The sequence below is a fragment of the Rutilus rutilus genome, assembly GCF_951802725.1.
Source record: "Rutilus rutilus genome assembly, chromosome: 13".
NCBI classification, from domain to species: Eukaryota; Metazoa; Chordata; class Actinopteri; order Cypriniformes; family Leuciscidae; genus Rutilus; species Rutilus rutilus.
In genome coordinates, this window is record NC_140218.1 from 5063235 (window position 1) to 5076698 (window position 13464).

A 13464-nucleotide genomic window follows, 5' to 3' on the forward strand; every position below is an offset into this window, starting at 1 on the left:
ATATTAAATAAAAAAATTGACTGAACGAAAGATACACGGATTCTCTTGAAGCACCACCGCGTTTGCGGCACAAAAGCTACTGCACTGCAGACAGAATGCTCTGTTCGACTTATCTGAGATCCTTTACTCTTCCCTGTGGATGACCTGTGACCTACTTTCTGTAAGATCAGAATTTTTGAACTTGAATTTTTGAACTTGAATTTAAAAAAAAAACTGAATTTGAAGTTCCGAATTTCTTCATCTTGAAAACTTGAATCTGTATTTTTTTTAAACTAAATATTTGCAGTATAAGAATTCAGAACAAAAAAACTAGCTGTTTGAAAATACATGTCTATAAAATTCAGCCATAAAAACATTTCAATTTGTTAAATTTCAAATGTTCAATATTCGTTAAAAAAAAAAAAATCAAATTCAGAACTATTTAAACTACCACCTAAAATTCAATTTTGTTAGATTACACTTGTAAATAATTCAAATTTACACAATTCAAATTCAAATCATATTGTCATATTTTAAGCTCCATACAGAGAGTGAGTTGGTCTACTCTAGAGTATGAATATGACATCTTCAAGCTACTCCCCTTCACCTTTACCAGTGAATATGTTCATATTCGTTTTGTTCATATTACATTTTTATTGTTAGTTTGAATTACATTAATTTGACAGACAGCATTCGCTGATGTTGACCAAGCTAGCGCCAACGTAACCAGAGCTGCCAACTCTCACGCATTCACCGTGAGACACACGCAATTGACACTTTTCACACGCTCTCACGCCACACATCAATATTCTCACGCCACACATCAATATTCTCACGCCACACATCAATATTCTCACGCCACACATCAATATTCTCACGCACAGAAAAATTGCGAAGCAAAGAGGACACGGAGACCGACAGACTAGACAGAGCAGGTTAGTTATGATATAAAAAAAAATCTCAGCTCTCAGATTCTGTCAATTTTATTACGCAATTCAAACAATAAATACCGTTTTGGCGCTTGTAAATGTTACACGACAGATCCCTAGCGCACGTGAACCGATCATCTCTACTAATAGTAAAAAAAACACGAACACCGTTGAAAGATACAGTAGGCTACGACTTACCAAAATGTATTCCTCATACATAATATCGACCAATCAGTGTTTTTTATCAGCGTGAAGAGGTCAATAACAGCTGGAGAACAATTATGTCAGATTTACCTCAGGAAAGCCACTTAATAAACATAATATAGGTCACGTAGTTGGCAAGAAAAAAAGAGCTATAGAGATTGTGCTATATATGTGTACTATTACAATACTATATTTATGTACGTTATATATACGTTTATCGAACAGCCTTCGATACATTTCTATGTTATAACTTCCCGAAAAAACTACACAAACATATAAAACAAACTTCTAACGAAATACTAACAGCATCCAAAAGAAATGTTGCAAGTTCGGAGTCGAACCTCATTTCTTTCATGTCCATTAGTTGTCTCCAGCGATGGAAAGCAGTGCCAATGTTTACTCTGGTTCTGTTCCTTTTTTTATCAGATTTTATTTGAATGTAGTAGTGGCCTGTACTTTCCACACGATTGACATCAGGTTCAAGTACGCCCACAAGCCGTGCGAGTTATTCGTGTATTGCATGTTTGGCTGGTGGTTATGTTGCCCGCATACCGCCTCCCATGGCCGAAACTGGTATTACGACACCTGTCGGGCCGTGGCTAGTAATGCTAATGCTAATTCAGGTTGATATCTCTGCAGCACTATAACTTGTCATTTTTTTAATGACATCATCGCCCTTATTTCTTCTCATTCTTTTGATGCGTGTAGCGTGTATTTTTACCTCAATTCTGACACATGGCACCTTTAATACAATGCACATTGAATTTGTCATTTCTACAACTTTTATAGCACTTCAATTGTAAAAATTGTGAGCCTGACATATTACATTTATTATCATCAGCACTCCATGTTCAAAGATTTACTAGCTGTCAGTTCATCTCTTATACGCTGCTGCCATCTAGTGGCTGTTAGTTGTAACTCTAAAAGTATGGGGAACTTCTTAATTAATGTCTGTTTAGTAATTCATATTTTATCCTTCATTTGCTCTCCAGAAGCCATATTTGAGCACCCACACATGCGCACACACACACACACACACACACACACACACACACACACACACACACACACACACACACACACACACACACACACACACACACACACAGATTCCTTTAAATGTTAAGGGGAAGATTAAAAAAGAGAAATTGGATCTGTGAATTCTCACAGAATCACAATTGAATTCATATCTTGCTACTCAGTCAGAATCTTATTAACCTGGAGTCCCAGTCTCTGTCACAATAACCATATATGTAATGTTTTAGGCCTATTGGCAGACATCCGTTTAAAATGTAGGCAATGGCATATAAAGAAGCTTTTCTCCATATCCACTTCAGTTTCTCAGCTTGCACTTTAATTATTGATTAGGCTACTTCTGTACTGGTTTGCGCTTGGCAAAGATGTTCAGATATCTCTATGCCTAGTAGACCTACACCAAACGCTCATTAAAAAAGTTTTGCGAAAAATCTGTAATGGAAACGCCCCTAGTGACAGTTTCATGTGAGAGTAACGTATGATCTTACCACAGTGTCTCCAGTTTACAGTGAGGATTCGCCAGTCCAGCAGAAAACAGCTTCACTCCTGAGTCTCCTAGATTATTATATGACAGATACAGATCTCTCAGGTGTGAGGGGTTTGATCTCAGAGCTGAAGCCAGAGCAGCACAACCTTCATCTGTCACACCACACCTCCACAACCTGTAGAGAACAATGACACACTCTTCACTCTCTCAGATCAAAACAGAAATCTTTGATTTTCTTGATTGTGTTTATAATTTGTGCAATATCTCTTTTTTTAAACAATGAATTCAATATATCAGTAAATTGAACTGTTATTGTAAGAGATTATGTCTCTATGTGAGGGAGAAAGATTATATGAAACTGATCAAATGGAATACATTGAATACATTACATCCATTAAATATAAATGTTTATATGCATACATTACAAATGCATATATTTGAATATAAATTTCTCACACATATATCATAAAAACTGGTTAAGTAGATCACAAATCAGGTCAGATAGGTAAGAGCTGAAGTGTGACTCATATTTTTTGTTAAACCATTAATTTATAATGTTTAAGTAAGAACTGTTATAATGTTTTAACAGTGATGCTTGTTCTCAGTGTTACTTACCGAGCGCATCTAGTTGCTGCAACCACAGGCATCAGCTTCTGGAGAACTTCATCTCCTGTGTTCTGTGTGGCACTAATTGAAAATAAAAATTATTTAAAGTAAAAGTTCATTATTATTATTAATAATAATAATAATAATAATAAATATCATAAGTAAATAATACATTATACCTTCCTAAATACCCTCAAATAATTGTTTTAATGAAACACTGCTTTATAAAGGACATGTGAAAAAGTGGTTTTATATCTATAACTGTAGAAGCCTCGTATTCAGCCGTCACTGATTAGTCTCTTCTTCTTCTCGTTAGTGTTGCTGTGGCAGGGCTATTAGTCTGCATTTACACTACAACACTATTATGACACATCAGGTTTGTTTGTCCTGTCCGTTGCTATGGTTATCACCATGGAGACATTTAACTCCCGAGTCGGGCGGGGGGGCAAGAAAAAGGTATTTTTGTACCTGCATCAGCAAATTATTCCTAGAAATTAAGCACACGAGTTTGTTTGCTTGTTACTTGCTTATTTACATACTTGTTCATTTAATAATTTAATTAGTTTTATTGTCACAGGAAATGATGCGCACAAAATGTGAATCATTGTCCTTCATTTTGCCAGCAACTGGTGATAAAGAAAAATGATGATGAGACATTAATCTAATTTATTTTCTTAATACTTCTCTTGTATAATAATAATATTAAAACTTCATTTAGGAAAAATACTTCCTATTAAATATCTTTATATTAACTGGCTTTTTTATGAATGCAATACAGTGACTGACAGCCGTCTGTGTCTCCCAGTGTCTTACATTATTGTCAGTTTAGTGTTCAGTGATTCATTTACACAGAAACAAAAGATAACATGTATGCCTTCATCTCCGAATACATTATCTGTGTCTTACATTTCATAATGAACTCAGATAAACTCAGTGCCGACTCGTTTTCCATCAGTTCTTTTACATTAATTAGAATGTGTGCAAAGGATTGTGGGAGATTGAAGAACACGAAGGATCTACTTGATGCATCCTTCAAAATGAGCTGAATTAAAGACACAAAATGAAGTCTGTCTTCAAAACATCCTTCAAACTGAGACGGCCTTCAGAGGCGCTTGATGGCGTGGCAGTCGAGATATGCAGTCTTACTAGGACACAGCCACGGTTTGAGGAACACACGCAAATGATCTACAATATCCCAGAAATCAGTCTGTGCCCCGTGATTTAAACACCTCTGATCTCTGAGTTTCTCTTTGTTCATAATGTTTTAGACTGTAATGATTGCACTCAGTGTTACTTACCGATCAGTTCTGCCTCCAATTAAGCTGTACAGGTCAAACCCCTGCAGTGTCTTCTCTGAGGACAACAACACAAACACTAAAGCTGACCACTGAGACGAGGAGAGTTTCACATCACATAATCCTCTAGACGTATGAGGTTCAGCTTCGTTCACTAGAGAAAGATCACCCAGTTCATTCAGACAGTGAAACAGATTGATGTATTTATCTGGAGAGGGATTCTCACTGATCTTTTCTTTAATATAGTCAGCTGTTCTCTTATTGCTGTGAGACCTGTTTGCTGTCTGTGTCTTCAGCTCTTGTAAGAGACTCTGGTTAGACTCCACTGACAGACCCAGAAGGAAACGAAGGAAAAGGTCCAGATGCCCATTTTTACTGTGTAAAGCCTCATCCACAGCTCTCTGATGGAGATCCGATAGGGAAACTCTGCCTCCATTAGTTGGTTTGGTAATCTGGTCAAACACATTGATGTTATTGTTGATAAAGGAGAGATGCACATATAGAGCTGCTAGATGTTCCTGAATGCTCAGATGAACAAAGCTGAAGACTTTCCCCTGACACAAGCCCAACTCCTCTCTGAAGATCTGAGTGCACAATCCTGAGTAAACTGATGCTTCTGCCTCATCAATGCCACACTCGCTCAGGTCTTCCTCATAGAAGATCAGGTTGCCTTTCACAAGCTGCCGATAAGCCAGTTTCCCCAGTTTGACAATCATGTCTTCATCTTTCACTTTCTTCTCATAGTCCTTCTCATGTTTGATGTTGGTCTGAATGAGCAGGAAGTGTGTGTACATCTGAGTGAGAGTCTTGGGAATCTCTCCTCTCCGTGATTTCCTCAACATCTCCTCTAGAACAGTGGCTGAGATCCAGCAGAACACTGGGATGTGGCACATAATAAAGAGGCTCCTCGAGGACTTCAGGTGTGAGATGATCCTGCGGGCCAGACTCTCATCACTGATTCTCTTCCTGAAGTATTCCTGCTTCTGTGTGTCACTGAAGCCTCGTACCTCTGTCACTCGATGGACACACTCAGAGGGGACGAGATCCGCTGCTGCTGGTCTGGAGGTGATCCAGATGAGAGACGAGGGAAGCAGATTCCCCTCAATGAGGTTCTTCAGCAGCTCGTCCACTGAGGCTGATTCAGATATATCACACAACCTCACATCGCTCTTAAAGTCCAGAGACAGACGACACTCATCCAGACCATCAAAGATGAACAACACTTTATACTCATCACTGGATATGTCCATTTCTTTAGTTTCGGGGAAAAAGAGATGAAGAAGATCTGAAAGACTGAGTGTTTTGTCCTTCATCAAGTTGAGCTCTCTGAAAGCGAGTGGAAATATGAGCTGGACGTCCTGATTCTCTTTCCCTTCAGCCCAGTCCAGGATGAGCTTCTGCACAGAGACTGTTTTCCCAATGCCAGCGACTCCCTTTGTCAGCACAGTTCTGATGGGTTTGTCTTGTCCAGGTAAAGGTCTAAAGATGTCACTGCATTTGATCGGTGTGTCCTCTGTTTCTGCTCTCCTGGACTGTGTCTCGATCTGTCTCACCTCATGCTCATTATTGATCTCTCCACTTCCACTCTCTGTGATGTAGAGCTCTGTGTAGATCTCATTCAGGAGTGTTGGGTTTCCCCGCTTTGATATTCCCTCATACAAACACTCAAACTTCTGTCTCAGATTTGATCTCAATGTGTTGAGGACTTCAGCAGGATTAGAGTCATGGCTGTAAGATTAAAATACCACATTATTACACAAGTCAGAGAAGTAAATAGCCATAAATTACAACACTATTTATGGGACACAGAACATCATTAGGTTTCTGAAATGTGTAAATCATTAATCATGTGTGTGAGTGATGTGTGATGTGAATTGCAGCACCTAAAATTAAACAACAACAACAACAACAAAGTCCTGAATTTTACCTGAAACCAGGAAACATGCTTTCATTAAAGTCTTGTGGTTGAATCACAGGCTTGGACACAGTTTTGTTTTTAACTGGTCTGGATGGAAGAGTTGACCTGAAATCAGAATGAAGAGGGTAAAGAATCAGACACACTGATATTGATGTAATTGTGTCATTAACTGAGTAACAGACCAACAGCTTTTACAGTGTGTGAATGTATTAACAACACAACACATAGAGCTTTACACAAGAGCACAATGATGATCATTAATAGACCGAAACCAGCAAGATTGTAACTCATTAAACTGCTGTATATTAATAACAATTTCATACAAATGAAATACAATAAGCACATCTTTTATATAAATGATATACCTGAGATCAGGCCGTTTGTCTCCACTCTTAAAGTTTAGTGGCTTCTCCATAGAGCAGTTACTCTTCATAGACACACAGCTGGACTCTGGTTTTAATCTCTTCTGCTGGACTGAACTGGTTTTAAAACTAAGTAAAATATAAAGAATACAGACTTATAAAAGACCACATAAATGTTGTGTACTTTTGCTTTAATGTCTGTAACTGGTTTGCACTGTTTCAAACTTTGATTACAATTATTTTGAGAAATTAACTCACTGGTTTAAAAATGTTAAGCATGATTCAACAATTGTACCAAAGCGACTGAGAAAACCGGTAATATTAGGAATTAGGAATTCAAAGCAAACAAATTGAAATCAACTATAGAATTATAGAATGATTCAACTCAGATGAACATCAACCATGATCACATGACTCTTCTCAAAGGCACAATGGAGGACGAAGGCTCGACCGACTAAAGAGACCAATGTTTAGCTGACCTTTAAAGATAAACCACCTTACTGTACTCTAGTAACGCTACTCTTGCTGTGAAACATCACTGTTCTGACCAGACACCGTGAAGCTTTCAACAAATCTGAACCCGTATTTATCAAGCCTCTGAGAATTACTCACAAGAACACTGCTAAGAATGGACTTAAGAGTAAAACAACTCCTGGCTCAAAGCTGTGCTTAGAAGTTAGTGATCAAGCATCTCAGTCGTAATTTAAGTGAAGTGTAGGACTAAATCTTAAGTGTCAGTCTTAGAGATGATTCACAACACTTTGCTGTGCCACAAACGGGATTTTGGATGATGACATAGGCATGGACCAATCACTGAATAGATTTCCTTATTTAAGAATATGCTCAGATAAATTCCCATTGAATGGTGAAATTCCTAAGAGGAGTTTACATTCAACACTAATAATCATTCAATACATAATTTTCAAAAGAATACATTGTGATACTCATTGCAGGGCTGTACAGTTACGGAAAGATTGGTCTGTGCGATGAATAAATGCGTGCGATACAGTTTTGTAAACTCCGTTACTTGTGTTTGTTTTCAGACATGATAACAGTCGTTTTATACTTGAGCTTATGCGATATCACGATTTTTGATCGTGGATGATTTAATGTCTCCACGATCTGCTTTTGAAGAAATATGGCAGTATCACATTCTATCAGCTGCAGTTCTGGCGCTCAGTCCCAATACTGTAAAACTCACATCACATGTTAACGCAGCGCTAGAGTTACACTCACAGGACTCTGCACTAGGGATGGCTCGATCCCACAATTTTGGTTTCGGTACGATACCAGAACCTAATACCTCGGTATCGATACTAAATCAATACCACAGCTGACAAATAACTAGCCTCAAAATTGAAGTGAGTTGAAACAATTTTATTAAAAAACACTGCTTGAAACTCTGCTGTATCGAATGTGCAAACAAAAAGTATCAAAATGTTAAGAAAAAATAACTAAAAGACAGTCAGGGAACATACAGTAGGTTAAATTTAGATTTTGGGAGAAAAAAACTGAAATGATACAATTAAAATAGGTTAATATCTATAATAATTGATTAATATAGAATAATAATAGAATAATGAAATTACATGTAAACCATTAGCTGTCATGCATCAACAGAGAATTATCAACATTTATAGCATTTATTCATCTTGGTTTGATTACTGTTTGGTTTGTGTTTGGGTTCATATTAGTTTAATGCATTGCATAATGTTAACATGCTAAACATGTATTAGTATATTTAAATAATAATTACTGATTGATCTAGATTAATAAATGCTAAAATACTGTTAGGTCAGGTTACCTAATGAATGTTGACAAATGTATCTGAAATGTAAAGTGTTATTCTAACATTCATATTAGTAATATCATATATTACTCTCTCTCTCTCTCTCTCTCGGCTGATTCCTCTAGGGGTCGCCACAGCAGTGATGCCATTCATTTTACTATCACTAATACTACAATTAATATCACTAATCTCAAAAATTATGAGACCTAAACTTCATTGGCTCTAGCGTGTCATGCAAGCACATTTGAGCTTTCGTGTTTATCGTGTCATATTTAATTGATAAGCTCTGATGTAACTTATGTGCGCTGATCAGTGTTGTGAATAAAAGTCTAAATGAAATCAGTTGAATGACGGACTCACCTGTCGATCTCTGAACTCTTTGAACAAGTCAGGATGAGCAAGTGACAGTGCTTAGCCAGATTTGATGTGTTGCCTCCCGTGGCTAATTTAAAGCAGCGTTTGTGGAGTGGTGCATTGAGGTCTGTTGCTTCACCTTTCTCATTACTTTTGTAGGCAAAGTAATGCCATATTTCACTCCTACTGCTCTCTTTATTTATTCATTTCGGGCGTGTAGAATGAGCTTCATCTGTTTGATCCATCGTGTTCCTCCGTTTGCCGGTTTTGCGTGACCCGCGTCAGTTTGGATAGCGCACTGCCGCCTAGCGCATAGTTCGAATTACAGGGGGTACTGAAATATCCTACTGGGGGTACTGAAATGTCCCAAAGGGACAGAAATATCAGTTTTGGGGGGGTCAGATAATTTTTCTGATATTGTGAAAAAATATAATTACAGTTACAATACAAGTCAACTCCTATTTTCACTGTAGGAACATTTTAATGTAAAGCGATTTCAAACACCCCTATTGTGGACCGTACCATTTTTAACCACCGTGGCTAGAAGCAACGGAGATAGAGAACGACTTCAACTTCTCAAGCAAGTGTCAACGTTTAATGACAAAACGCTAGTTTCATAAAGTATCATTCTTTTCAACATTCCTTATTTGTATATTCAAAAATATTTAAAATAATCTAATTTAATACAGTTATAATTTTTCAGTGTAAATTATTTAATTTTATTGGTAACAGCCTAGTGTCTAATTATTTTAATTGAATATATTTATCAAATTTAAGAATTTGAAATGAAAGATGGAGCATACACTTAATAAAAATTAGGGGAAAATGCCCTTTATAAAGGTACAAAACATTATTCTGAGTGTTTTCAAACAGTGATGTAATGAAACATTGACAATTTAAGTTTGAAGGGAGTAAAGCCTCTGTTTAAGCTATTAAGGAAATGTAATTTTTCCAAAAGAAGAACTTTTATTTTAAATAAATGTTCATTTTAAAGCAGCCTACTTCAGTGTGATATGTTACCATATTATCGAATTTGAATAATTGTAATGTGATGATCAGATGCAGATATCTAAATCAAAGAATATAGGCGGTTTGCGGGTGGATTATTTATTTTTAATAGTGGATTCGGGTGACTCAAAGTGCACCAGATTAATGAATTTATCTTTAAAATGCACAACATTTTCTTCTGGGGGGGCATGCCCCCGGACCCCCCTAGAGGTACCAAGCTCCACCAACAAAAAAATTTGGGAAACACATTAGGCTATATGATGATCTACAAAAAAAAAATACACATTTAATTATCTTATTATTAAAATACATTATTATGATTTTACCACCTCTGCCTCATTTTGAGCCAGGAAAAACCCTGGTATAGGCAATAGGCTTCTTGTAAAGGTATTACTTTTACCAGTAATTAGAATGGTATTTCAGTGCACTTAACTTCTAACTTTTGGTTAGAAGTTGATCAAAACAGTTCTCTTTGGGATATATAATAACAATGAGATATTCTGTAGCCTACTGATTATCAGTTTGTGGCATGTTTAGACCTTGTATGTGTGTTGCACAACACATGTTGCACTTGGCGATCACGGTGGGGATTTATATGGTAGTGGACCATGATGGTCATAGAAGAAGTGAAGGAGCAGTACCCCCCAATTATGGTGGGGTAATTCGCTCTCTGGGTGAACTTCGAAACAGCAGCGCATCAAATACCGAATTGAGCAAAATTATGATATTGTACCGTTTGAAATATAATATATACCGGTATTTTTGCAGTACCGGTATACCGCGCATCCCTACTCTGCACTTATTCACAATCACAAAAGTTCATTATTTGCTCGTGCTTTAAAGCTTTGCCAGGTAAACATTTCATTAGCGTTCTGTTCTGACATGATGAATTCCTGAATGAATCAGCCGTTTGTAGGGCCCTAGAATTTCCACGATCGCGGAATTGCCAAATTAACGCGGAATCTAGTGTTAAAGTGTTATTGCGCGGAAGTTTACATATTTGCAATAAAATTCTGTTTTTGTGTGGTGTTTAGTCATTTTGACACGAATACATATTAATAAATGTCATTTTGATGTTTGAAAGTCTCTAGGTTTTGACAAATGCAAATATAAATGTAATTTAAAAAAATATTATCGATTTTCAAATACTGCACCTGTCAATACTGAACGAAATATTCTATAGCCTATTTTGCTGTCAACACTGCCGACGTTGTCTTTGCTGCTATATATTTATGTTTAACATGAAGTATAGGCCTTCCACAACTCTCTCCCCATATGTCAAATATATCACCAATGAGGCTTATCATATGTCACCTATCAGCAACAGTGCAGCGTCAGACACGTTTCTGGTGTGTAAAGACATGGAAAAAGCCACGCAAACGCCACGCAGCTGACACGCAACAGAAACACCACGCAGCCAGTGTGTCGCCGGCCTAACTAAGCCCTCAGTACCGAGCCGAGCAGTTCCCACGTGGCTTTTATGTCAAGCGAACTCTTGTTGTGTAAGTTTTGTAAGTTGTCAACATTCCGTTGACTGGAAGCGCAAAAATACATGCACTGACCACCTGTTATCCAAAAGCCATGTGAAGAACAAGAAGTACAATGATAACGCTATTAAAGCCACCATGTACCTCAATACATTTAAGGTCATTCCTTTTTATTTGTGTACATTTTAATCATTAACATTAAAAACACTTTTTACGACTAAAATAACAGTAAAGGGTAAAAAAAAAATACTGAATTCCCACAAAATGAAAATGGAAAAAATGGATTTTGCAAAAATTAAAATGGAAAAACGGAAATTGGGACAAAATAAAACGGATTTTATAGGGCCCTACGTTTGAATGAATCGTTTGAATAAATGACTCAATGACTCGGTCTCCTGCCGCCTCCTACTGGCGGTTTAGTTTCGTGTTTTAAAGTATCATTCTTTCCAAAATTTCTTAATTGTATATTCAAAAAATATTTAAAATAATCTCATTACATTATTTAATGCAGTTTAATTTGATTGGTAACAGCCCTTTAGCATCTTATTATTCTATGAAATTTAAGAATTTTAAATGAAAGATGACGCATTAGGGAAGCGATTATGGAAATAAGCGATTAGGGAATCGATTAGGGATGAGGGAAAAATGCCCTTTATAAAGGTTAAAATATCATAAATATGCCGATTTATATATGTCAAAGCTGACTGAACAGTGATGAGAATATTGATTCAGAATAAATTACATATAATTATTTATAATTTATCAGAATATTTTTTTTTTCCTGGACAAACAAATGTTTTTACTCGGGCAAGTGAATGACCGAACTGAGGACAATCAAATGAAAAGCCTTAATGTTGAGACCTGATACATTTTTTTATTATTATTCATTTATTTACCCATAAACTTGTCTTTAGGAAGCCATACGTTACAGTGGCAAGAATAACTTTGTGAAAGCTTTGTGGGTGGTGGACAGGGTTTACATTAAGACAGGAATGTGCCTTAATCTAGTTAATTGTGCATTTCTTTTCTTTTATTCCACAGCTGATGTGTGCAGTTTTTTTATTGCTTGCATTAAAATAATTTTCTCGGTTTTTTTTTCCGTTTTTCTTCTGCCATTCATGCTTATCAGCTCCATGCAATCTTAAGCTTTTCTTGGTTCAGCTGCACACAGTCTGAAAAGGGTTTATGGCAGTTTGATCAAATAAAAGAGCCTTTCTAAGAGCCATCGTTTAAGCTGTTGACTTTTCTACCTTGAGAAAGAACGTTAAACGAACAACCAATGATGAACCACGAATCAAACCAACCACTGGAGTCACATGGACTATTTTAACAATGTTTTTACTACCTTTCTGGGCCTTGAAAGTTGCAATGACGTTGCAGTCAGTGGAGGGACAGAAAGCTCTCAGGTTTCATCAAAAATATCTTCATTTGTGTTCCGAAGATGAACAAAAGTCTTACGGGTTTGGAACGACATGTTTTTTATTTTTAGGTGAACTAACCCTTTAAGACTAAAATTACACTTGGAGAAGCTTGATAAATACGGGCCCTGAACCAGCAGTTAAAAGAATCCACTCAGTTTTACACCTACTCCATTATATAAAGGTGGAAAAGATCTCAGCTTACATTTACTTGATGTCATTGCTAGTATTAGACTGACTGACTGAGAAAAATGATGATTCTAATTCAAAAGTGTCGCACTATAAGCACATCTTTTATAGAAATGATATACCTGAGATCAGGCCGTTTGTCTCCACTCTTAAACTTTAGTGGCTCATCCATAGACCAGTTACTCTTCATAGACACACAGCTGGACTCTGGGTTTGAGCTCTTCTGCTGGACTGAACTGGAACAGAGAACAGATTCAGTTTAATCCTTTAGATTACTGTGAATACATTTATCCTGCATCAAAAAGTACTTTGAGGAAACAATTATCTTTTTACTGAATATTTAATTTTAGCTTTAAAAAACAAAAAATAGGCAAAAAAATCATGTTTTTCTGTAACTGTCTTTG

At 36.7% G+C, this 13464-nt stretch overlaps 1 protein-coding gene across 1 annotated transcript in view; it reads right to left on the minus strand.

The window, feature by feature from the left end:
* LOC311302531 (protein NLRC3-like) overlaps positions 1-13464 on the minus strand; it is a 43590-nt gene that overhangs the window by 29320 nt on the left and 806 nt on the right. Inside the window, exons 3-8 of the mRNA XM_084428493.1 lie at positions 13183-13296; positions 6819-6944; positions 6463-6558; positions 4539-6263; positions 3250-3321; positions 2636-2809 (exon numbers count right to left, since the gene is read on the minus strand). Coding sequence (XP_084284619.1) covers positions 2636-2809; positions 3250-3321; positions 4539-6263; positions 6463-6558; positions 6819-6944; positions 13183-13296 — 2307 coding nt within the window. The remainder of the gene's footprint in view (positions 1-2635; positions 2810-3249; positions 3322-4538; positions 6264-6462; positions 6559-6818; positions 6945-13182; positions 13297-13464) is intronic.